Source organism: Camellia sinensis, chromosome 11 (genome assembly GCF_055761805.1).
Source record: "Camellia sinensis isolate YWXY chromosome 11, ASM5576180v1, whole genome shotgun sequence".
Classification (NCBI taxonomy): domain Eukaryota; kingdom Viridiplantae; phylum Streptophyta; class Magnoliopsida; order Ericales; family Theaceae; genus Camellia; species Camellia sinensis.
Window position 1 is genome coordinate 135,031,385 of NC_138971.1, and position 26,386 is coordinate 135,057,770.

The 26,386-nt window shown below is 33.2% G+C and overlaps 1 protein-coding gene and 2 long non-coding RNA genes across 3 annotated transcripts; all 3 read left to right on the top strand.

Annotated features, from left to right (window-relative positions):
- The first annotated feature begins 6,533 nt into the window (after window positions 1-6,533).
- On the top strand, window positions 6,534-8,731 carry LOC145802377 (uncharacterized). The gene is made up of 2 exons (XR_014344575.1): window positions 6,534-7,158; window positions 7,556-8,731. It is a non-coding gene; the product is annotated as an uncharacterized LOC145802377 (long non-coding RNA).
- A 1,384-nt stretch (window positions 8,732-10,115) lies between these two features.
- On the top strand, window positions 10,116-20,480 carry LOC145802378 (uncharacterized). The gene is made up of 2 exons (XR_014344576.1): window positions 10,116-10,445; window positions 20,203-20,480. It is a non-coding gene; the product is annotated as an uncharacterized LOC145802378 (long non-coding RNA).
- Window positions 20,481-23,908: 3,428 nt separating this feature from the next.
- Window positions 23,909-25,717, top strand: LOC145802646 (disease resistance RPP13-like protein 4). Its single transcript, XM_082895404.1, has one exon. It carries the CDS (start codon window positions 23,909-23,911, stop codon window positions 25,715-25,717), a length of 1,809 nt encoding a protein of 602 aa, XP_082751530.1.
- Window positions 25,718-26,386: the final 669 nt, after the last annotated feature.

Consider the following 26,386-nt stretch of genomic DNA (forward strand, 5'->3'; position numbering starts at 1 on the left):
TTGTAGGCTTCGGAAGTATGAGACAAATCCATCGCACGTGTTAGATTGGACCGACTTGGAGGTAGATGATGATGCCTCTTACGAAGAGAGACCGATGAGAGTCTTGGATATGAGGGACCAAGTCTTGCGAGGCAAGACAATCCCCTTGGTAAAAGTATCGTGGAAACATCACAGGGTCGAGGAAGCGACTTGGGAGCGTGAATTGGAAGTCCGAGAGAAATATCCAGACTTGTTTGTTAATGTCTAAGAATGTATTGAGATTTTGATTATGATAATGAAAGAAGTAAACATTGTATATGTTATGGATGTCTTATATATTATGTTACTTTTGGAAGCATTGTATATGCTATGTAAGAATTTGAAAACTTGAACTTTAATTTGAACGTTGCATACGTTTGGGAATATGAAATATTATGTATTTTATCACCTTTGGAGGCATTGTATATGCTACGTAAATTTTGGAAATGTGGATTTGATTCTACATTGCAATGTTTTGGGAAATATTGTGAATTTCATTTTAATATGGGACTTGTGTATCGAGTCGATGAGAATGGATGACAGAAGAATGGATCATGGTGATGGACTTGTAAGGATAACATTGTTATGAATGATTTAATGTTAATTTTGAACTTAATTTGTAATTTCGAGGACGAAATTCTTTAAAGAGGGAAGGTTATAGCGATCCTAGTTTTGACCCGTCATTTGTTGTATTTCGGACTCGGGTTTAATGTTTTCATATTGTTGTTTACCTCTTTTCTCCCTTGTATCTCTTGAAATTGGCCTTTGGGTTGTTGTGATTGAGTTTGGAACAAGTTGGTTGCATGTTTTTCCCAAACTTAGTTGCCCAGAATTTTGGTCCTTCACTCGAGCGGGAGTTACAAACTCTCAGTACTTGACGCGTCTGCAAAAGTACGGGAGGAGTGTTTTTCATACTCGAGCGGCGTTCCTACGCTCGAGCAGGTGGACGCTCGAGCAGCTTTCTTTGCACTCGAGCGGGTTGTCTGTGTCTGCATAACTACTGGATGTGTGTATTCTACGCTCGAGCGAAACAAAATGTTGTGTCTGACGCCTGAGCGTCAAACTCTCCACTCGAGCAAACTATGTGCATATCAGATCACATATCACTTTTTCAAATCTATTCTTCTTAAAACCCTAAAGTGAGATCCTCTCTCTCTAAAATACCATCTCTCTCTAGATTTTCACCTAGATTTAGTGATCTATCCACCCTTGTGCCTTCATTAAAAACGTAGAGCTCCTCTAGATCATCATTTTGAACCGATTGAAGTTGGATTTCAGCATCTTTGAGGCTTCTCTCTTGCTTAGCTCGTCTTCTCTCTTTGAGGTAGGGATATTCTACACATTATTATGATCTTTAACCTAATTATTTCTCATTATGTGTGAATGGTGAACTTTGAGAGTATTTTGAACACAAACCCAGGGTTTGAGTGAGATGTAAAAGAGGGATTGCCTATGTAGTGTTATATAATTGATCGTGGGGTTTGATTATGAGAGTTTATTGTGTTACAAATTGTTGATTTTGGCCTTTGGCCAATATTTGAAAAGGGGGAAATTGCCCTAAATATGTTGAATTAATTATTTTGTATAAATAATGAAATTGGTATGAAAAATGTAAAATGGGGAGGATGTGTGAATGAATGGTGTAGTGGGATTTGTTAAATCACTCACCTATGGAAAATTTGATGAATTGTCTATTACAACGATTGTTTATTTGTTTAGAAATATTCGTCTTGGGCTATCGGTGGAGGATAGCTATGATTGTTGTAGAAATTGCAAGAGGAATAAGTGAACTGAAATTAATCATCTAATTATATCATTGAATATGATGGTATGTTAGATACATTGAATATGTAAAATTGATTGTCATTGAATATGACGGAGTCTTAAATACATTGTATATGTATATTGTTTGGGAGAAGAAAGGAGATGTACTCCATGTTTTGAGAGGAGACAGGGGATGGACTCCATTGAAATTAAGTTGGCCAAAGTGTCCAAGGTGAAAGTCCTGAAATCATTTGTATACATGGGTGCCGATCTCACGAACGAAATTTCTGTAAAATGACAAGATTGAAGTGTTTATGTGATTGTTGCGATGATTGGAAGCCCTGAGTTGTAAATCTCAATTGGGTCATTCGGGGAGCTATAGTCTTGGTCGGGAATTTAATGGAAATGAATTAAATTGAAAGGAATAGAAGGAAAAGAATTGAGATACGGATATCAAGATTGTTTACCTATGTGGAGAATGTATGTTGTTACAAATATTGAAAAAAGTGTAAATATACTAGACATTTATATCTTAGTTAAATCTCATATATTGTGTTAGAATGTTTCTACTGGGTTTTGACTCACCCTAATTGGGACACCATTTTCAGGTACTGGTGACATGTCTCCTTCAAGGATGTAGCTTGGGAGGAACGAGGGGCTGAGGGCTCTCCTTTTGTGTTTACATATTTATTTAAGCCAAGGGCTATTAAATGTACAGAGATTATGACTCTCTCTTTGGTTGTAACCAAGCAAGTCTTGGAAAGATGTAAGCCCGTAGGGCATTTATTTTGTAGTCACTATCTAGTATTACATGCTATAGATTCAGGATGAACATTTATGAATGTATAGCGCATGTAATACCTTTTGTAATTCAAACTCTGATGAAGGAATATGTATTAATTCTATTACATTTGCTCCTCGTGTGAATTGGGTTATTGGTATTATTTCGAGGGCGTTACAAATAAGTTGACCGGAGTGTCCAGGGTGAAAGTCTGAAAATCATGTGTATACATTGGTGCCGATCCCACGGACGAAATTACAGTAAAATGGCAAATTTGAAGTGTTTGTGTGGTAGGGTTTTGAATTGGAAAACCACTGAGTTGTAGTTTCTGTTGGGTTATTAAAAAAAATGATGAAATTGACTTATGAATTGAGACTACTGAATGACATTGAAATGAATTGAAATAAAATAAATTGAGATATGAACCTTGGTGCCTTTCTGTTATATAAAATGTGGAGATTTTGTCACCGGCATTGTATATATACATTGTACTTATATCTTTGTTAAATTTCATATACTGTGTTAGATTATTTGTACTGGGTTTTGGCTCACTCTATTTGGGAAAAAACCATTTTTAGGTGCTGGTGACCTGTCTCCGCCAGGGCAATAGCTTGGAGGGGTTTTGGGAGCAAGAGCTTCTTTAATTTTGTTATATTCTTTGTACAGCCAATGGCTTAAATTGTATTGAGCTACGCTCACTTTTGTGTAACCAAGTAATGGATTTGAAAGATGTAAACCTGTAAGGCATATAACTGTTTGTTTAGTTTCAATTCCTTTACCACCGCAACACATGTTGTTCATTTAGGATGAACATTTATACATGTATAATGAATGTGTTAACTTTTGTAAACGAAATTTGATGAATGAAAGTACATTGTATCTATTATCCTTTTGCTTATCAGTTGGATTTATGGTATTATTTTGGGGGCGTTACAATTTGGAAATGCCCAAGCCCAACCATCAACCTGAGCTTGGTTGTCCAAGCCCGGACCGAGCTACATAATCTGAAATTAGATTAGCTGAATTGCTCGAATTTCCCAATTGAATAGATAAATAAATAAATAAAAAAATCAGATCAAGAGTGATTCAATAACAATCATGTACTAAATATAAAAATAATAATTCATCTTCATCACACCCAAATAGAATTAAATAATAAAAGAATGAAATTTTTAAACAATCAATTAAAAAATTAAATCATATCTACATTAAATTTTGCGCAAACTATCTGCATGTAAACCATTACTATTATAAAAATGATCTTTTTTATAGTTCTACCTCAAATCCAACAAAGCAAGCATATTAGCTAACTTTATCAAGAGTTTTAGAGAGAAGCGAAGGGATATCGTATAGGACCAACAATACTCTCTTTTGTAGAAAAAAAAATATATATATTAATTAAATCTACATAAGGATATATTAGATGCCTAGAGAGAGAGAAAGGAAAATGACAACAATGAAAAAGAGGTGGTGGTCTCTTTGCCCAAGAGAAGACAAAGTGAAAGCAAAGGCGGCAGCCCACGTGGTCCCTTGCCCAAGAGAAGACAAATTGAAAGCAAACGAGACATGCCCACACTTGTACATATATTATATATATAATTTTTATAATATATAAAATGCAACTGAAGTTCGGGTTACTTGAGTTACACAAAATTTGTTTGGAAAAAATTTACCCAGACCCATTTAAATTACAAAATATTATTATTCAAGTCCTTAAAAAATTTAAGTTGAGCACGAGTTGTTCAAATTGAGCCCGACCGAATTACACTCCTAACCTTAATACCATTATTTGATATATATATATATATATTATACATAATAAAATAAAAAATAAATAAACAAAAAATCAAACAAATGTGGGTGCCGACACAACCCACTTCACAATTTATATATATAATAATATTATTAAAATAATAATAAAAGGAAAATAAAACGGAAAAAAATAATAAAAGAAAAAGAAAAACAATAACAAGAGAATAACGGAGGAGGAGGGTGAGATACAACTCCCTCAAATAATTATTTACATATTATAAATTATTATATTTTTTTACTTTTATTAAAAAAAAAATTGCCTATAAACAACACAAAATTAGATGAGAAAAATACAAAAATTCACATTTTGAGTAAATGATAAATTTTTTTATTATCAAACTCTCTTCTTAATACCCTCAGGATTATAAAATATGTTTTTGATAAAATCTCAAGTTCAAATTTTAACTTTAATAGAATTAGAAGATAACATATCCTTGAAAAAGGAGGTTAAATGGTTGAAAACTCCTTGTTGCAAAACAAAATCCCTCGATAGACTCTCTCTCAATTTTTTAATTCTTCTCCTTTTTTTTTCTCTTCTCCTCTTTGAATATAATTTCTCTCACCCCTTTCTTTTCCTTTCTGAAACAAAATTTGTCTCTTCCTCCTTTCTTTTCCTTAACTTTTTCCTCTCTTTCGTTTTGAAAAGAATTTTTTTTTTCTCTATCTCTGATTTCTCCTCCTTTTTTTTCTTTTAATAAGCCTTTTTTTTTCTCTCCAAACCGAGTGGAGTGCCCCTTTTATAGTTAGTGAATTACTCAATAAAATCCCATGACAACATGGCCATCCCACGAGATTCAAAAACCATGCGGCCATCCACGAGGTTTTTCAAAACATGTGGCCATCCCACGTGGGAAGGAGCTAATTTTCTTAAAATTGCTCTGATTTTTGGATTTTGGCCAGAATTTTTTTTTTAATGGGTCTAAAATAATTTGATTAGAATGTGTGTAAGGTTAGAATTAAAATTTAAATCTGATTTTTTTATTGAAAAATTCATAAAATAAAATATTTTAATTTTCATCATCCAATATTCGAAATAAAATGCCAAAATTTTAAGACCGGTCAAAATGAGACGTCCACAATTGGGCTTCTCCGTGAAATCGATTACAGTTTTATTTCAATGATCCTAATTATTTATTTTGTAAGATTTTTAATGTATATTATTCATGCAAAAACATTAGATTGAATTGATAATTATAAAATTTTTATTTTATCACTTTTGTTTTTTGAAAAAATAAACAAGTATGTTTTTTTAAATAGGCCATTTTTTTAAACAAACACAATAAAATAAAAATATTATGATTATCAAATCGACTTAAATATTTCTTATAAATAATATATACAAATAACCTACAAAAAAAAAACCCTACAAAATAAATAATTAAAATTATTAAAATAAAACTTATAATAAACTCCATAAATTAAAACAGAACTCATAATAAATTTCATAAATGCATCAAGTTGTCTCAAATTTATATTTATAAAATCAGCGATGCTAGAGGCCTCGAATTTGCCTCAACAACATTTTTTTTATGTTTTTGGGTGGTGGCTGTATTAGTTAGTTTTTTTTTTTTTTTTTTTTTTTAAGGGTGGTTTATGTGTAGGAATGTGTCAAAAAATTAGACATTCCACACCAACTCATTATATAAAATTATATGAAATTAACAAAATTTAACCAACAGCCTAACTGATCAGTCAATTTTATCACTCAATCAGTCCAACCTAATTGACTGATTAATTAAGCTGCTGGTTAAATTTTGTTAATTTCATATAATTTTGTACGATGAGTTGGTGTTGAATGTTTAGTTTTTTGGCACACCCCTACACATAACCACTTTTTTAAAAAAAAAAAAATACCAAACCAACATAACCCAACAAATAAAATAAAATAAAATAAACCAACATAGCCCAACAAATAGAAGAAAAAAAAAACACTCAACCTATGTAGTTTGATAAGGTGAGTGAGTTGGGTTAGATTTTATCAAACCATACAGACTAAGTTAATGCGAGATGTCTAATACACATAACCACCCTTGCAAAAAAAAAAAAAAAGATAGAAATTTTTTTTTTAAAAAAAATATGAATTTCGAGGCCTCAAATTCGAGTCCTCAAGCATTAATCTTATAAAATTTATAAAAACCTACCGAGAGAATGCAATTTCAACAACCCTCTCTCTCTCTCTCTCACACATCGTCTCTCTCTTATGGTGTCACAACGTTTCTTCTCTCTCATTTGCCTCTCTCTCTTGATCCATCTCTCTTTGAAACCCTAACAATCAAAGAAAAAATGTGTTCACTCACTCTCTCTCTCTCTCTCTCTTAAATCTAGGCAAGACTTCAACACGACCTTTTGGTAGTGAAAGCCATGGACAGTAGTATCTCCCAACCAAATCCAACCAGAAACAATGATGACTACCACGTTGGAGATCCTGCGCTCGCTAACATGATTGATCGAGATCTTATTTACATGAAAGAGGCCAAGGTAAAGGTTCAGAAGTATGTAGATCGTATGAATGTCCAAATCAACCGGCCAGTCAGAAATTTGAGCAGCTCAAAACAAGAGGAGGAGAAGAACTTAGCGAACTGAAAGTGGCAGTCAAGAAATTGAAATCCCAAATTCCATCAAAGCTGATTATGAAAAACCATTACGATGATGATTCCAAACCACGTCGGAATCCATGGTTTGATGGATCCATTAACCGTAGCAGTTACAACTACCAAGTCGATGTCAACAAGGTCGGCCATTCGCAAAGCTTGTACAAGGAGCTAAAGTTCGATCAAATCAAGGTATCTTTCGATGCCCTCCCATTTAAACTAAAACATTGTTTGAAATGTTTCTTGATATTTCCAAAAATGGTTCCTATAAAGAAAAGGCTTATGATTTATTGGTGGATTGGAGAGGGACTTGTATCCTCAAGCTCAATGGTCAAAGAAATGAAGGCGGCAGAGGAATTTAACAATGAGTTCTTGGATGAGTTTACTACAAAGGGCTTTATCAAGCCCATTTACAAAAATTGTGGCTTGGGCGTGGATAGCTATAGAATGCACCCTTCAATTCATTCTGCGTTAAACCAGTTTTGCGTTAAGTAGTGTGTACTATGGGTACGAATAATCGAATTTATACTCCATCATTTGCTTTGCATGAATGCTTCCTCAATATTGGTGAGCCTATTATTGATGACAGGTTTGAAGGGTTTTCCAAGTTCATTTATTTCGAAATTGTTTACTTGGGAAGGTGGCAAAATTCGGTCACACATCACATTGAAGTCACAGACACCAAAATTCTCAATGCATTCAAGAATATGAAATAGTTGAGATTTCTTAGCCTTCGAGGAATTTCTTTGATTACGGAGCTTCCTCAGTGTATTTCACGGATGACTAATCTCAACATCCTAGATCTCAAAGTTTGTCACAATCTTGAGGTTGTTCCAGATTGGATTGACTTACTGAAGAATTTGACACACTTGGACATGTCTGAGTGTTACTTTTTAGATCACATGCCCAAGGGCCTTGGTTCACTATCAAAACTCCAAGTTCTTAAGGGATTTATCATTGGAGATTCCAAGGATAAAAACTCATGTACTATCGATGATTTGACAAAATTGTCGAAGTTGAGAAAATTGAGCCTACACACCAATATGAAAGAATTCCCAACAAGTGAGCATCTCTGTCATTTACAGACATTAAAAACTTTGCAAAAGTTAAAAATATCCTGGATAGGATGCATTTTACAAGGCGGAACAGACAACACACCTAAGCAAGCACAACCACAACCACAACCACGTGCCAATCTAACAAGAGCACTGACAGGATCGTTCACCAAGCAACATGATTTGAAACTTCCTATCCAGATGGAACTTCCTTCCTCATTGCAAAAACTAGAGCTTGAGTGTTTCCTTGAAATGGTTACACCTAGTTGGTTGTCGTCTGGCAATCTGAAGAACTTGAAAAAACTCCACATTAGAGGAGGACTATTGTGTCATCTAGACCAAATAACAACTACCACAATTGAGATGTTGCAATTGAAGTACTTGAGTGACTTCCAGATGCATTGGATGGACGTTAGGAGATTATTTCCCAATTTGATCTACTTCGAGAAAGTAGAATGTCCCGCTCTCATTTCTTTCCCATGTGATGAGAATGGTGTTTGGATGAACAGAGCCAACACGCAAAATCAAGAAATGGCATCGTGAATTTGTAGTAAGTTCTACCATTTCACTATATGACAAATTGATGTCTTTGAATATAGTGGTAATTTGCTTCTCTCATGAAAGACTAACTACTAATTCATTTGTTGTATCAAATGTATGCCATGGCTTCAAGGTCATTCATCAAGGTTTCTTTACAAATTTTCAAGAAAGTTTTATTTGGTATTAAAAAAAAAAAATATATATATATATATATAGTGTTTCTTTTACACTACCTGTTGATGGTTATACTACATGAGTTCAAAACTTCAAAATTTAGCATTTCTCTAATCGGTACACTTGGAAACTTGCAGAGAGTTACATGAGAAAAGCATAATTTTTTTACTCTTTTCCGGAAAATGAAAAAGGTGAGGCGTAGGAGTATATCATATAATGATTTATCCTCTTAATTTTGTTTCTCTAATTTTATCTTTAATGATATGAAATTAGGAAGGTCAAAGATGAGAGAGAGAGAGAGAGAGAGAGAGAGAGAGAGAGAGGAGTGTTGGACTGTTTCATATAAGAGTGGACAACATCATTAAAGGTGGAATTAGGAAGACAAAATTAGGAGATGTAGCACGATTCATATCTACATTAATCTTGAAAACTTTTGTCGTAACTTTTTTATTGCATTATTTACACAAAGACATTCTAAACTATTGAAAAGTATCACTTTTACTAAATTATAAAATCGTACAAATGGATCTTCTAAATTATTGACATGTTTCACTTTGATCCCTTCTGTTACTGCACCGTGAGTTAAATCACACTTCTAAATATTTTTAGATGAAAATACCATTCAACACTCTATATATTTACAATTTCATTATTATTATTATTATTATTATTATTATTATTATTATTATTATTATTATTATATAAGCATTAATCCATTATTATTTTTGCAATATTCTTTATAAATATATTTTTACAGAAAAAAAAATATTTAAAAATAATAATAAAACAAAAAAAAATGAAAAAATTTGAAAAGAAGTGCTGTTGGGTGTGTTATATAGTGTTAAAGAGTATTTTCATCTCAAAAATGGCAATGCAGTAACAGATAGGGTCAAAGTGAAGCATCTCCAATGGTTGTTGCTATAATACCATTGCTATTGCTATAATTTGGCAATGAATAGTGCTATTTTGCCAAATTATAGCAATATTATGGTGCTTCAATGGTCACTTATTATTTTGGCAAATCTTAACCAACTTTCCCTCTAAGTTTGTAGGTATTGTTTGGATATAGGTTTTTTAATGATTTTTTTTTTTTGTCTTTTATAGTATTCCTGACTAAACAAAATAAAAAATAACAAAAAAATTAAAAAATTGGAAAAAAAAATTTAAATATAATTCACCCCACCAAAAAACATATCACTGCACAAAAACAAAACAAAACATTTTTTTGTTTTGTTTTGTTTGTTTGTTTTTTTTTTTTTTTTTTTTTTGGAGACAAACAAAGCACAACAGCTCTTTTCACTTCCAAGAATGATCACCACCGTCCACACACAAACCAACAATTGAGATGATTTCCCTAGAATCATACAACCTATTATCTTCACATTCATTCACTGTCTTCACTCTCTCTCTCTCTCTCACTCTGACTCTCACTCTCCTCTTCCATTTTCCTCCTCTATCATTGAAACGCCCCTCTCTCTCTGTGTGTGTCTTTGTCTTCACTCTCCCTCTCACTGTCTCACTCTTCTCTTCCGTTTTCCTCCTCCATTCTGTGTGGGTCTTTGAGCTCAAGAGCAGTATCCTCTTCGATCTGTCATGGTGTTGTCTCCGATCTCTCTCTTTCTCGTCAAACCTCTCCAATCTGCCTCTCTCTCTCTCTCTCTCTGTAGTCAAACCTCTCGGTTGAAGAAGAAGCCCTCGAGGTCGATCCAGGTATTTATCATCTAATTTCGTTTATGAAATTTATATAAATTTGTGAAATTGATTCTAAAATTTGATGTGCGTTTTGTCTGTGTGATTCTGAAATTGAAATTTTTGTGATTTGTTTATGCGATTTTGAAATTTATTCTGAAATTTGTGTGATTCTGAAATTCTCAAAGTTATTCTGAAATTTGTGAAATTTATTCTGAGATAGTGAAATTTATTCTAAAATTTATTTTGAAATTGTGAAATTTATTATGAAATTTGTGAATTTGGCAACTCCTTTGAAATTTGGGTTTGATTATGAAATTTGGGTTTGATTTGGAAATTTGGGAGGTTTTCTACAGTTTGAATTTTGTTTTTTCAACTGAATTTGGAGCTAAAAATCTGTTGATATTTGCTGACGTGGCATGTCTGGCAGCTGCTATTCAACCTACCAAATTTGAGAACATAAATAGCATTTGGTATCTTTGGCAAGTAGAATAGCAAGACATTAGAGACCCTCATTTTGTCACTCTTGCCAAATTATAGCTTTGGCAGGTTGTTTGACAGCTCCATTGGAGATGTTCTAATAATTTAGGAGATCTATCTGTACACGTTTATAGTTTAGGAAATTGAAATAATACTTCACAATAATTTAAGAAATCTCCATATAAGTAACACTTTTTTTATTTCAGAACTACCTTTTATTTTAAGCACACCCTGGATTCTATAATTGCCTATTACAATGCACACTTTCTAGTATATTTATTCTATTATATAAAGTGTATATTTAAATTAGTTTGAGCCACTATCAAGTTTTTTACTTTTTCAAGAATACCTTGCTCACTCAATAATTGTCACCTCTTTCCACCCAATAGCTATCACATGTAACAACTGTTAAAATGACTTTATTTTTTCCTTCATTAACAATTCAAAACTATTGATCGGTTTTCCTCAATTTTCAAGCTATCCAAAAATTTAAATATAAAATTACAAATATAACATATTTGCACTCACCTTTAGTATATATAACTAAAAACGTACATTTTGTTTCAATCCAACTCCCACATTTACCTTAGCTTTAACGCCATCGATTAATAGAGTTAGGTGACCAAATTAAAATATTTTTCACAATTTCAACATTGTTAATCAAAATGATACAAATCACATACATAAGAGACTAAAAATGTTATTAGACATAGCTCATACTGATCAATGTTTGATGTGTGGTAGGTATCCATGTGCAAGGTAAGACTTGTCTTTTTTTTCTTCTTTTTCTCTCTATTTTTATTAGGAACAAGAAGAAACATAATAAACTAAGAATTAAAACATCACAAACATTATTAGCCACTTAATGTCCATAATCAGAAAACACATGTAGCAATTTGTTGCATAATCAACATTAAGTGCCTAAACAAACAACAAACTATCTATCTGGATATCAACCTCCACATAGCCTCTTTATAGGCACCAACTTAAACAATTTGGATGGTATTGTAGAGCATCACTTGGCTTCCCAACCATCCATCACTTGCAAATCTCTAACTTTCACTCAAAGCATAAAATTAAGAATTAAGATCATTAATTAAGGCCAATATATCACTAGGCTTAAGATCAACATTTTTAAAATGAAAATAAAAAATAATCTTGTTTCTCCCAAAGGGTCATCACCAACATATCCAATAAATAAATAAAAAACCATTCCTTGAAAGAACTAGGCTTCCACTATCAAAATCAAAGTCCAAACTAGATCCCGATACATGTTTAGAGAAGTCCAATTTCAACTTCTTGTTTGCACATTAACAACTTTTAATTGGAAAAGCATGATGAATGGCCTTCCAAAGAAAGAATAAAACCTTAGGAAGGATCTTCAATGACTTGATTCTATACCAAACTTTCTTCAAGTAAGGGTTTAACTTATCAAAGTAGTGAAATTTCTCATTAAGATCCATAAACAATAAAAAAGCATATTTGACTGGGTAATTTCTATTCTCAGTCATACCCTAAACAAGTTTGGCCTCTTTTGACAAGTGATTAAAAGTCAATTTTTCGAATTTTAACCTCTTTTAGATCGCATTACCCCTCTACTTTTTTACATGTTTTTTAAAAAAAAAACTAAAAAAAGTAAAAAAATTAACTTTTAACCTACTTTCCAAAACAACCCTTTGTCCTCTATAGGAAGAGTTGGGATGTGGATGGCAAGGATTCTCAACACAACAACTTCAGGGAAAAGAACTCAAATAAGAGGCTCCCTCCACGAATTGAGTATTAATTAATTAATTAAAATGTCCATATGGACAAACAGGGTATCTACATTAACACATTAGGGAGCCATGGTCCCCTTGCTTTGACGGACGACACAAAAAAAGATCCGCTACTACAGTACAACGACTGATATATATAATCTTATATATATAACCGGTGGCCCCTCCTTTCTCAATCCACAATTTATTTCTACTCACCAACCATAAGAGCAATTCATTCACCTGATATGCCCCTATCATCATTTTCGTTTATTTATTAGTATTTATAATATAATATTATAATAGTATCAACTAATTCACTAGAATAAAAAAACACCAGTTCACCTAGTATGTCCCGTCGTCATTAGGTGTACTTATATTCATATTGTTGTAATATTATTAGTTCAATGATATTCACAAATTTTTATGGCGAACTAAAAGATGACAAAATGAAGTGAGTAGTTTGAAGTGGCATGAATATCATTCATATATATTTAATGTTTACAAAGTGTACATATGCTAAATTGGTGCAACACGCATTGATTTTTACCAAGTAAAACCATAGCATATCATAATTTTGTGAACTTCTTGAGATTTTCAGTAGCATCTTTGGCATTCTCTGGCACAGGCATGTTGGATAAAAGAGTAACTCTTGATGATGATATCAAATATCTTCTTTCCGAGTTTGAAGGATCAACCTTATAGAGTCATACTTCCTATACCTGCCAAAAATGCCATACCAAAATATTGTTAGTGATCACTGTTCACTACTAGCATGTTAGTCATCAAATATCGCTAAGTAAGCAAAATTGCAATGTCATTACGACACTGTTTTGTTCAGCAAAGAAAATCTTTATTGATGAAGAAACCATACATTACATATGAGATTACATTAATAAGGATGAGAAAGAAAAAAGGAAAAAAAAAAAGAAAAAAGAAACCAAGCATCTCACCAACACTAGCTCACATGACCACTTACACTTGATGCCACCACCCAAAGACTAGCTTAACAACTGCTAATAACCCACTAAATGTTCCAGCTAAGCCTACTTGTTTCCATCCTACTTCCTTCTTAGACCTAACCCTCCTATTTGGATCTCTCTTTGTCTTTTAGCTCTAGCTCAATAATCTTGTTTAGAACATCATCTTCTTTCCCATTGAAATTGATGCTAAGAGATTTTCCCAATTGTATAGTGGCTTTAGATTCATTGAGGAGAAGATTGTTCGAACTAGTAATACCTTTAGACAGATCAGAACGTGCTAACGCAGCTGTTGCTAGTCTGTAGATGACAGTCTTAGAGGTGTGCTTGCTGACTGTTGCAGCTTTATGCCTATGATGTCTAGTAAAGCTGGTGAACCCCTCTAGCTGAACCTTCTTCTTTCTTTTTTTTCTTCTCATTCCGCAGGAGTTTTGGGACAGAAGCATGTTGCCTAACTAAGCCTGAATGATTTAGGCTCAGAAATCCCTTCCCATTTAAAGTCTTACTAAGTGCTTGGGCCAAATACACTTCAAGATTGATGCCATGCCCAAGTCCATCTCTTAATCCACTAAAGCTTATGATAAAACCATGTGTAAAGACTTGCTCAACATTAATTTTCGGGTTGTGCACTGACTCCTCCATCATGGTCTCCTCGAGAACTATGTTTACCTCCTCTCCCACTAGGTCCTACCCTCTGTTCTACCTCCTTGGTACATGCTTCATCTTCTTTGCTGAAACCTCCTTGATCGTGGTTACAATGCCATAAAGATAATTTTGCATAAACTATATTTTAGAGAAAGGATATCCAAGTGCTTTGAGGAGTGAAAGACACAAGGATAGCTTATAGTTTCCTCCTACCACAATAGATGAAGACCTTTTACAAAGACACATTACAGAGGTAAATAAATTGAAAATTTTAGATCATTTAAGGTGAAGAGAATTTAACCTACTAAGTTGGTATTCAACTAGCGACGAGAAACAATGGATGTTGGGAAACATATCTATCAAGAGGGAAATTGCATGTTACGTAGAATGGATGGGGCAACTGCAACAACTTGTGTTAATATTCAAAAAAAAAATAAAGAAGAAGAAAAAGAAAAAGAAGAAATTTGTATCTCAGAAACAAAAACAATGAGCACCTATCATTTTTATTTTTGTACGAACAAAGCTTTGCTTTTAAGAATTCATAGAATAATTGCTAAAATTGTAAATAGTTTGTCAAACTTTTTCCGTGTTAGTTTTTTATTTTTCTATTTCATAAAACAAAAAACAGAAATCAAAGTAAATATCATATACCCTCTAAATTTTACAAATCTTATAGAATATCTATCACTTGTCAATATCCATCACCTATAGGACATCTAATTAATAAGAATGAAATTTTTTCTTAATATCAACATGATCTTTCCTAAAAAAAAATTTTGTGTGATTATCACAAGTTACTTGGGTAAGAGATGAATATCACACTAAAATTAATTCATTTCAAAAATTTGTACATATTGGTAGAACCTAATTTGAACAAATCAAATCAATTTTCAAAACATTTATATTAATGCTTAAATAATTAATCAACTTATCAAACCCATAAAACAAAAAACAAAAAACAAAACAATGTCATGAGAAAAATTCACTTTATCCCCTCAAACTATCACATTTGTGAACAATTACTCTCTTAAACTATTGACATTAGTTCACATGTGAGCAATATGTAACATTTTCTCATGTCATTATCCCTATACTTCCACTAAAATCTCACTTTAGTCGTTGCACTTTCACCAAAATCTCACTTTAGTCCCTAATAGGCTATAACCAAAAGTTATACCAAACAGTCTGACACAGACTCCCAAAATAAAAAATAAAAAAGCTATAAGCAACTCAGATAAGATGTACCATACAACCCCTATATGTTCCATCTACCAAACGAGAATTAAGACCTGCACTGAGGTTCTCAATATCATATACATCTTCACTATTTTTAAATGGCTAAATTACAATTTTCAGTCTCTATCTTTCATTTAATATTTATTTTGATCTCTCACTATAATAATTGCAATAATAAAGTCTTTAGATTTGAAATCAAGTTTCAATGTAGTCCTCCCCGTCACCCCACCATTAAAAAAGTGAGTGAAAGTTAAAAATTAAAAAGCCAAAGTGGAATTTGCGTATTTGTTAAGAAATAAAAATAAATAAAAAGTGGAATTTGAGTAAAAGTTGGGAGGGTGAATTACGCTTAGTACCCCTAAATTTTCACCAAAATCTCACTTTGGTCCCTTCTTTCAATTGTAACAGTAAACTCCTTAATTTGAAATCAAGTTACAATGTCACCCTTCCATCTATCTAGCGTTAATAGGGCTAAAATCTCACTTTAGTCCTTATACTTTCATCAAAATCTCAATTTGGTCCCTCAACTTTTAATTTTAATCAACCTCGGTAATTATAGATGCACGGAATGATGACATTGCAACTTGACAATGTTAAGGATTGACTTCACAATTGACAGTGAAGGGATCAAAATGGAATTTTGACAAAAGTGCAGGGATGCCAAGTATAATTAATCCTAAATAAAAGTTATATATAGTAAATAAAACAAATAAATTATTAAGTAGGTACTACGATTGACATCACTTGCTTGTGAGTGGTGTCGCTCATGAGAATGGCTGAACCTGAATGAGTTAATGGGAACGACCCTAGTAAAGCTAATCCTAAGATATTGTATCTCCACATTCTAAATGAGTTTTGCAATATCAAAATTAATTAATGGTCGTGGTAGATTCTCTTCATTTCTTAAACATAAAATCAATTTTTCTGATTTTTTTTTTTTTAAAAAAACTACATATTTGAATTGAATGGAGTAAAAAAAATATCTATATATATATATTGGTAGCAAGGATGGAGGTTAATGGGAACGACCCTTTTCCTTTATTGTTGATTGATCTTCTTCTACTTTCAAATTTTCAATTGTTCAAATTTATGTTCTCCACATGTTCACTCATGCATTTTCATTGTTCTAGGCCCAATAGCAACTACCACAGTTAAGATGTTGCAATTGAAGTACTTGAGTGACTTAGAGATGCGGTGGATTGACCTTAAAAGATTATTTCCCAATCTGATTTACTTAGAGAAAGTAGAATGTCCCATCTAATTACTTGCTTTCCGTGTGATGAGAATGGTGTTTGGAGGGGCAGAGGCAAAATTTAGAAATTGCAAATTGATGTCTTGAGATATAGTAGTAATTTTCTTCTCTCATGACAGACTAGCTCTACTTATTCATTTGTTGAATTAAATGTAGTCCATGACTTCAAGGTCATTCATCAAGGTTTCTTTACAATTCCTCAAGAAAAAGTCACTACAACAAAAACATACTTTAGTGGCACTACACTAGTAGCATATTTTTAGAAAATGCCACAAAAAATGATATTTAGTGGCACGTTTTTGAAAAATGCCACAAAACGACAAACATAAAAGGCTCTAGTGACATTTCAATGAACAAGTGTTACAAAACTATAACAAAAACATACTTTAGTGGGACTACACTAGTGGCATATTTTTAGAAAATGCCACAAAAATGATATTTAGTGGCACGTTTTTGAAAAATGTCACAAAACGACAAACATAAAAGGCTCTAGTGACATTTCAATGAACAAGTGTCATAACACTACAACAAAAACATATTCTAGTGACACCATACTAGTGGCATGTTCTTAAAAAATGTCACAAAAAGAATATTTTGTGGCATTTTTTAGAAAAATGTCATAGAGCCACAAACATACAAGGCTCTAGTGGCATTTCAATTAAAAAAGTGTCACTTCACTACAACAAAAATGTCACTACAACAAATTTACACTTTAGTGGCACTACACTAGTAGCATGTTTTTAGAAAATGCCACAAAAATAAAAATTGGCATTAAATGTTTTAGAAAAATGCCACAGAACCACAAAACATATAAGACTCTAGTGGCATTTCAATAAAGAAATGTCACATAATTTTTATGACATTTTATAAAATAATGACACAAAAAATTATGTTCGCGACATTTACCAACAGATGCCACTAAACTTTAGTTGCAATGGCATTTTTTAAAAAATGTCAGGACACTAGGTAGGTGCAAATTACTTTTTATGGCACTTAGGTGAAAAGTGTCATAAACAAATATTTTATAGCATTTTGAGAAATGCCACTAAGCCAAAAACTTTCCAAGCTTATAATGACATTTTTGAAAAAACAAAAAATGCCAATATATTTTCTAAATTTTTAAAATGCAGTAAATGATTAAAAATAAATGAATTAAACTCAATATACACTACAGGAAAAAGCATATTCGGCGATTAAATTTCTTGACCAAAAAAATTTGGTCGCTGAAAGTATAGCTTTCAGCGACCAAAATAGCATTAGTTGCCAAAAGTAAAGCTTTTTGGCGACTACACAATTTTAGTAGTCAAAAGTCTACAATTGGCAACTGAAACTAAGTTTGGTCGTTGATTATATCGGTTTTAGTGACTAAAAAATTTTTAGTAGCCCAAAGTAAAGCTTTTTGGCGACGAAAAAATTTAGTAGCCAAAAGTCTACAATTGGCGACTAAAAATAAGTTTGGTCGCTGATTATATGGGTTTTACCAACTAAAAAAATTTTAGTAGCCAAAAGTAAAGCTTTTTGGTGCCAAAAAAAATTTTAGTAGCCAAAAGTCTACAATTGGCGACTAAAAAATAAGTTTAGTCGCCAAAAGTGGTCATTTTTAGCGCGGGAGAACTAAAATCCTAAGGCGGGAATAAAATTTTTTGGTGACCAAAATTTTGGTAGATGAAAGTGCATCTTCGGCGACCAAATCCGATTTTGGTCGACAAAAGTTAAGTTTTTTAGCAACTAAAAAACAATTAGTAGCCAAAAGTATAGAATTGGCGACTAAAAAATATTTTTAGTCGCTAAAAGTGGTCTTTTTTATTTTGGTAGTAAATAGTTAATTTTACATAAATTATGTTCAATAAAATAATTATGTTTATACATATACTTTTATATTAATATGGATGTATGTACTATATAAATAATATATGTTGCATATATAATCATGTGGTGCTATAGAGGTGTAGTGGGAAGAGTGTGGTGTATAAGGTTTATGGTGCGGAAGGTTGGCGGTTCGAGTCTCCGCAAGAGCGGATCAAATTGTTCTACAACGAATTATCGTCATGAATGGCACTTGATAGCGTCACGAATAGTGCCTACCATGACATTAAAGTGTCACTGAAAGGTTTTAGTCTTGATGGTGTAATGACACTTACAAGTGTCACTAACTCTTTTTTTAATGGCGCTTGATAGTGCCACAAATAATATCTACCATGACATTAAAATGTCATTGAAAGTTTTCAGCCATGATGGTGCAATGGCACTTGCAAGTATCTACCGTAGCACTCATATCTACCGTGGCATCGATAGAAGTGGCACTTGTTCAAAATGCCATAAGACCAAAAAATGTCATTAGAAGAATAGTTTTGTGGCACTTTCAAATGTCACTAAACTAAGAAAATGTTGTAGTGAGTTGCATTTGGTATTTATATATAAAAAAAAAAAGGTAAATTACAAAAGACACTCCCGGAGATTTGATTAAAATACGAATCGCTTCCTGTGGTTTGAAAATTACATTCCATCCTTTGAGGTTTCTAATTTCATAACAAATCATCCCTTTTATTAATAAATTATCAAGTCAATTAACTATTTTTAATGATGTTAAAAATATGTTTCAATTAATAATTTAGGTAATTTTATTATTATATAGGAGAACAATTATGAATTTTATTTTTTTAGTTAATTCTGTCAAATAAATAGTTTTAATAAGGGAGTACTTGTAATTTTTTAAATCACATGAGACAATCTATATTTTAAGCAAACTTCAGGGATTATATTTGTAATTTACCCTTATTATAGTGTCTATTGTATGTTACTGGATGGAGGTTATACCACATGAGTTCAATTTCAAAATTTGGCATTTCTCTAATCAGTACACTTGGGGAAACTTACATGAATTACATGAGAAAAAAATGAAAATTTTACTTTGTTTTGGGAAAGGAAAAGCGGTGGGGCACAGGGTTGTTGGAATGAGTATATCTGTACTATCTTTGAAAAGCACATACACAAGCATGGCTGATGGGGATAATTGTTTGTTAATAAATGTTCAGTCTTTAACCATGAAATTGGTTTCTACACATGACATCTAGATCCACCAATTATGATGCCTGCATATCCACCAGTTAATCTATTAAAAATAAAATAAAAATGACACGCATGCATACTGTTCAGAGAGAGCTAAGAGATTTCCGGTAATACTCTGGCGGTTCTCTGGCGACATTTTAGTAACTCATTTTACACTTCGAAAGTGTAGATTTACACTCCTGGAGTATAGATCTATAGTTTTAGAGTGTAGATTTGGAATTTTTACGTCCGAAATAGGAGTTTTGAGAGTTTTCTTCTCCGATTTCAATATAAATTTTTGGATTTTTAACACTCACAATAGTGTCTTCTCTCTCAACTCTTTTCCTATACCATTGTGGGTGTCCTTCCTTCTCCGGCAACAGTGGTGGCGAAGTTGGATAGTAGTGACGGGGACGACATCAACGGGGACTGCGGGCTTCAAGTAGATCTTGTTTTCCAGACCACATTTTTAATCAGATCGATGGTTTTTCCGGGATCGTAACTGCTTTTTGGCAAATTTGTTTTTTTGTTGTTTGTTGTTTGTTTTGTTGTTTGGTTGGGATGGCCCTTTGGAATCTTGATTATGTACTGTTATTGTGTTTTATTAATATAATGTTTCATATGTCGTAAAAAAATAATAATAATAAAATAAATAAATAAACTATTAAAAAAATAATTATAGAATATAATTTTCGTAAATTAAAAAAATAAATTTGAGTTGAAATCAAATATTCTTATAATTAATTGCATTCAATAGAAATTAGTTTTATTAAATTTAACATATAGGGAAAATTTTTAATTTTTTCATACATTATTTTTAGCAATGAAAAAAATACTGAAATCAATTCATCATCTTGATTAATCAATGACAACCAACTATAACCTGTATTTATACAAAGCCTCGATACTCCAACTAACTACCAAACTCATCTAACAAACTAGTTATAATAGGAATACTATCCTACAATGGCAATGCATACTCAACGATATACCTGCATTGATTGAAGCCTTAGATACATCAAATATGACTTCCTTATCAAGCAAATGGTCAAAATTTGTGACTTAACACGCTAACACGATATAAACCAAACACTTACCGAAAATGACACAACACGATAGTACAAAATGATAAATGAATTGAGTTAGTATTGAGATAATGCTGACACCAAGTTGGAATCCATGGTTTGATGGATCCATTAACCGTAGCAGCAACAACTACCAAGTCGATTTAAACAAGGAGCCAAAGTTTGGTCCCACCACTCATTTCACAATATCTACGTATCTTTCGCTGCCCTCCCCTTGAAACTGCAATTTTGTTTGGGATTTTTCTGGACGTTCCCAGAAATGGCTACTCTAAAGAAAAGGCTTCTGATTTACTGGTGGATTGGAGAGGGATTTCTATCCCCAATGTCAGTGGACCAAAAACTAGAAGAAATTGCAGGCACTACAACATATAAGATTTTTAGTGATTAAATTTTTTGGTCTTTAAAAATATAAATTTTATTAGAAAAAATATTTAGGGACTAATTTTAGTTCTCGAGAGAATAATTGCTACAAAAACATCCCGAAATGTCAAAAAAAAAAGGCTTTTGAAGACAAAATTTTGAAAATGTCGCTAATAAATACATTTTTAAGGACAAAATAACTTATTCTCAAAAATAATTTTTGGTCTCAAAGGTTTGGTAATTCAACACTAAATGTCCAATTTTGTCGCTAAAAATAAAATAATAACACTATTAACAACAAAAATATTTCGTCCTTAAAAAGTGATTTTGTCTCTAAAATCTTAATTTTTTGTAGTGACGGAAGAGAAACAAGTTGTTGGATGGGCTTATTGCAAAGGGGTTCAACGAGCGTATCTACAAAAATTGTGGCTTGGCCGTGGATAGTTATAGGATTCCCCCTTTCCATTCATTCCATATTAAAGAAGTTTATTTTAGACCAGAACCAGTGTGGACTATAGATTTGGATGCTTGATTTGTTGATGAATATGCTCGGTTACGGTATGAGCTTCAATGCTTCCTCAATGTTGGTGAGGCTATTATTGATCGTAGGTTCGAACGGTTTTCCAAGTTCATCCATCTCAAAATTGTTTACTTGGGAATGTGGCATAACTCAATCAGCATCACATTGAAGTCACAGACACCAAAATTCTATGAAACAGTTGAGGTTTCTTAGCATTCAAGGAATTTCTTTGATTACAGAGCTTTCCCAATTCATTTCACAGCTGACTAATCCCAAGATCTTGGATCTCAGAGCATATCACAATCTTGAGGTGGTTCTAGATTGGATTGGCTTGCTTAAGAGTTTGACACAATTGGACATATCTGAGTGTTACTTTTTAGATCACATGCCAAAGGGGCTTGGTTTACTATCAAAACTCCAAGTCCTAAAGGGATTTATCATTCCAGATTCTGAGAACAAAAAGTTGTCATGAATTATCCGTGATTTGACAAAATTGCCAAAGCTAAAAAAATTGAGCATGTACACGAGTGTGAAAGATTTTCCAACAAATAAGCAACTCCATCATTTAAAAAGATTAAAAACCGTGCAAAAGTCAAAGATATCATGGTCACAATGCATTTTATGAGGTGAAACAAAAAGCATACATAAGCAAGTACGACCACAACCACAACTACGCGCCAGGCTGACAGAAGTATTGACAAGATCATTCACCGAGTAGAATGATTTTGAACTTCCTCTCCAATTGGAACTACCTTCCTCATTGCAGAAACTAGAACTTAAGTGTTTTCCCGAGATAGTTACACCCAATTAGTTGTAGTCTAGAAATCTGAAGAATTTGAACAAAAAAATCTACATTAGTGGAGGGCTATTGTGTTATCTAGGCACAATAGTTGCTACCACAGTTGAGATGTTGCAATTGAAATACTCGAGTGACTTAGAGATGAGTTGGATGGAACTCAGGATATCATTTCCCAATTAGATTTACTTGGAGAAAGTAGAATGCCTCGGTCTCACTTACTTCCCATGTGATGAGAATGGTATTTGGATAGATAAAACAAACAGGCAAAATCAAGAAATGACATCCTAAATTTACAATTTTACAATTTCACTATGTGACAAATTGATATCTTGGGAGTTATATAGTAGTAATTTCCTTCTCTCACGAAAGACTAGTGGAACTTCCTCCACATTGTTAAAGGGAGGGTTGGGCTTCTCCGTGTAATCCATTACCGTTCTATTTCAATGATCCTAATTGTTTATTTTGTAAGATTTTTAATATATATTATTCATGTAAAAAAATTAAATTAAATCGATAATCGTAATATTTTTATTTTATCACTTTTAGTTTTGAAAAATTAAATAAATGCGTTTTTTTTTTAAATGAACTATTTATTTTTTTTAAAACAAACACGATAAAATAAAAATATTACGATTATCAGATTGACTTAAATATTTTTTATAAATAATATATATGAAAAACTTACAAAATAAATAATTTAAATCATTAAAATAAAATTCATAATAAATTCCAGAAATTAAAACGAAACCCATCAAGTTATCTCAAATTATTATTTAAACATGATATAAAAACTTATCGAGAGAACTCGGTTTCAACGACCCTTGTCCCGGCCAGTGGACCATATTTCTTCCCCGTGTCTCCTCAATTATTGTCTTGGTAGATTTCCAACATCTGTAGGCCACCCCCTTCATTCTCTTCTGCACCTTTTCTCAGTCTCACTTGGCGTCTCTCTCTCTCTCCCTCTCCCTCACACAAGTCTCTCTCTTGTGGTGTCACAACGTTTCTTCTCTCTCATTTGCCTCTCTCTCATTCATCTCTCTCTTTGAAACCCTGACCATCAAAGAAAAAAACGTGTTCACTCTCTCTCTCTCTAGCCAAGACTGTTTTTGTTTCTTGGATCAGATCTCTAGCCAAGACTTCAACACGACCTTTTGGAAGTGAAAGCCATGGGCTGCAGTATCTCCCTACCAAATCCACTTGACAACCACCACCACAAAGCTACTAGTACTACTACCACCATCACCACCACCACCGCCACCGCCACCGCCACCGCCACCACCGCAAACAATGACGACTACCAAGTTGGAGATTCTGCACTCACTAACATGATTGGTCGAGATCTTACTTTCATGAAAGAGGCCATGGTAGAGGTTCAGAAGTATGTAGATCATATGAATGTGCAAATCAACCAGGCCTGTGAGAAATTTGAGGAGCTCAAAACAAGAGAAGGAGGGAGTGATACACAAGAACTTGGCGAATTGAAAAAGGCCGTAAAGAAGTTGAAATCCCAGATTCCCTTAAAGCTTATTAAAGTCCAATACGATGATTATTCCAAACCACGTCGGAATCCATGGTTTGATGGATCCATTAACAGTAGCACCAGCAACTACCAAGTCGATGAAAACAAGGCCGGTGATTTGTACAGCTTGTACAAGGACCCAAAGTTTGATCACACCTCTGCATTTCAACATGTCGATGTATCTTTCCATCGCCTCCCCGTGAAACTACAATATTGTTTGGAATTTTTCTTGATGTTCCCAGAAATGGTTACTATAAAGAAAAGGCTTATGATTTACTGGTGGATTGGAGAGGGACTTGTACCCACAATCTCAATCGACCGAAAGACAGAAGAACAAATTGCGGTGACGAAGACAGCAGAGGATTGTGGCAACGAGTTGTTGGATGAGCTTACTGCAAAGGGCTTCATCGAGCCTATCTACAAAAATTCTGGCTTGGTTGTGGATAGCTACAGGATGCGCCCTTTCATTCATTCGACTTTAAAGAAGTTTTACTTTAGACCAGTGTGGACTATGGATTCGGATACTCGATTTGTTACTGAATATGCTCGGTATGAGCATCCATGCTTCCTCAATGTTGGTGAGGCTATTATTAATGACAGGTTTGAACGGTTTTCGGAGTTCACCCATTTCAAAATTGTTTACTTGGGAAGGTGGCAGAACTCAGTCACGCATCACATTGAAGTCGCAGACATCAAAATTCTCAATGCATTGAAGAATATGAAACAGTTGCAGTTGCTTAGCCTTCGAGGAATTTCTTTAATTACAGAGCTTCCCCAATTCATTTCAGAAATGACTACTCTCAAGATCCTAGATCTTAGATCCTGTCACAATCTTGAGGTGGTTCCAGATTGGATTGGTTTACTTAAGAGTTTGACACACTTGGACATATCAAAGTGTTACTTTTTAGATCACATGCCTAAGGGACTTGGTTCGCTATTAGAACTCCAAGTACTTAAGGGATTTATAATTGGAGATTCCGATGACAAACACTCATGTACTATCGATGATTTGACAAAATTGTCAAAGTTGAGAAAATTGAGCCTACACACCAATATGAAAGAATTCCCAACAAGTAAGCAGCTCCGTCATTTACAAAGATTAAAAACTTTGCAGAAGTTAAAAATATCCTGGCTAGGATGCATATTACAAGGCAAAAGAGATGACACATCTAAGCAAGCACAACCACAACCACAGCCACAACCACGTGCCAATCTAACAAGAGCACTAACAGGATCGTTCACCGAGCAGCATGATTTGGAACTTCCTATCCAGACGGAACTTCCTTCCTCATTGCAAAAACTAGAGCTTGAGTGTTTCCCTGAAATGGTTACACCCAATTGGTTGTTGTCTGGCAATCTGAAGAACTTGAAGAAACTCCACATTAGAGGAGGACTATTGTGTCATCTAGACCAAATAGCAACTACCACAGTTGAGATGTTGCAATTGAAGTACTTGAGTGACTTCCAAATGCCTTGGATGGACCTTAGGAGATTATTTCCCAATTTGATCTACTTCGAGAAAGTAGAATGTCCCGCTCTCATTTCTTTCCCGTGTGATGAGAATGGTGTTTGGATGAACAGAGCAAACACACAAAATCAAGAAATGGCATCATGAGTTTGTGGTAAGTTCTACCATTTCACTATATGACAAATTGATGTCTTTAGAGGTAGTAGTAATTGCCTTCACTCATGAAAGACTAGCTACTAATTCATTTGTTGAATCAAATGTATGTCATGGCTTCAAGGTCATTCATCAAGGCTTCTTTACGAATTTTCAAGAAAGTTTTATTTGGTATTAAAAATATATATATAGCGTTTCTTGTATGCTACCTGATGGGGGGTTATACTGCATGAGTTCAACTTCAAAAATTTAGCATTTCTCTAATCAGTACACTTGGAAACTTGCAGTGAATTACATGAGAAAAAAAATAAATTTTTTACTTTGTTTTGGAAAAGGGAAAAAGGTGAGGCATAGGAGTATATGGTATAATGATTTATCCCCTTAATTTTGTTCTTCCAATTTTATCTCTAATGCTGTAAAATTAAAAAGGCTAAAAATAAGAGGGAGAGGAGTGTTGGATCGCTTTATAAGAGAGTAGGCCACATCATTGGAGGTGAAATTAGGGGCACAAAATTAGGAACTCATATCTATATTAATCTTGAAAACTTTTGTCATAACTTTTTTTATTGGATTATTTACATAGACATTTTAAACTATTGAGAAATATCACTTTGAGTAAATTATAAAATTGTACAAATGGATCTCCTAAATTTTTGACATGTT

Coding starts and splice junctions, on each gene's coding strand:
- LOC145802646 (XM_082895404.1), top strand. CDS start 23,909: ATGATTGGTCGAGATCTTACTTTCATGAAAGAGGCCATGGTAGAGGTT.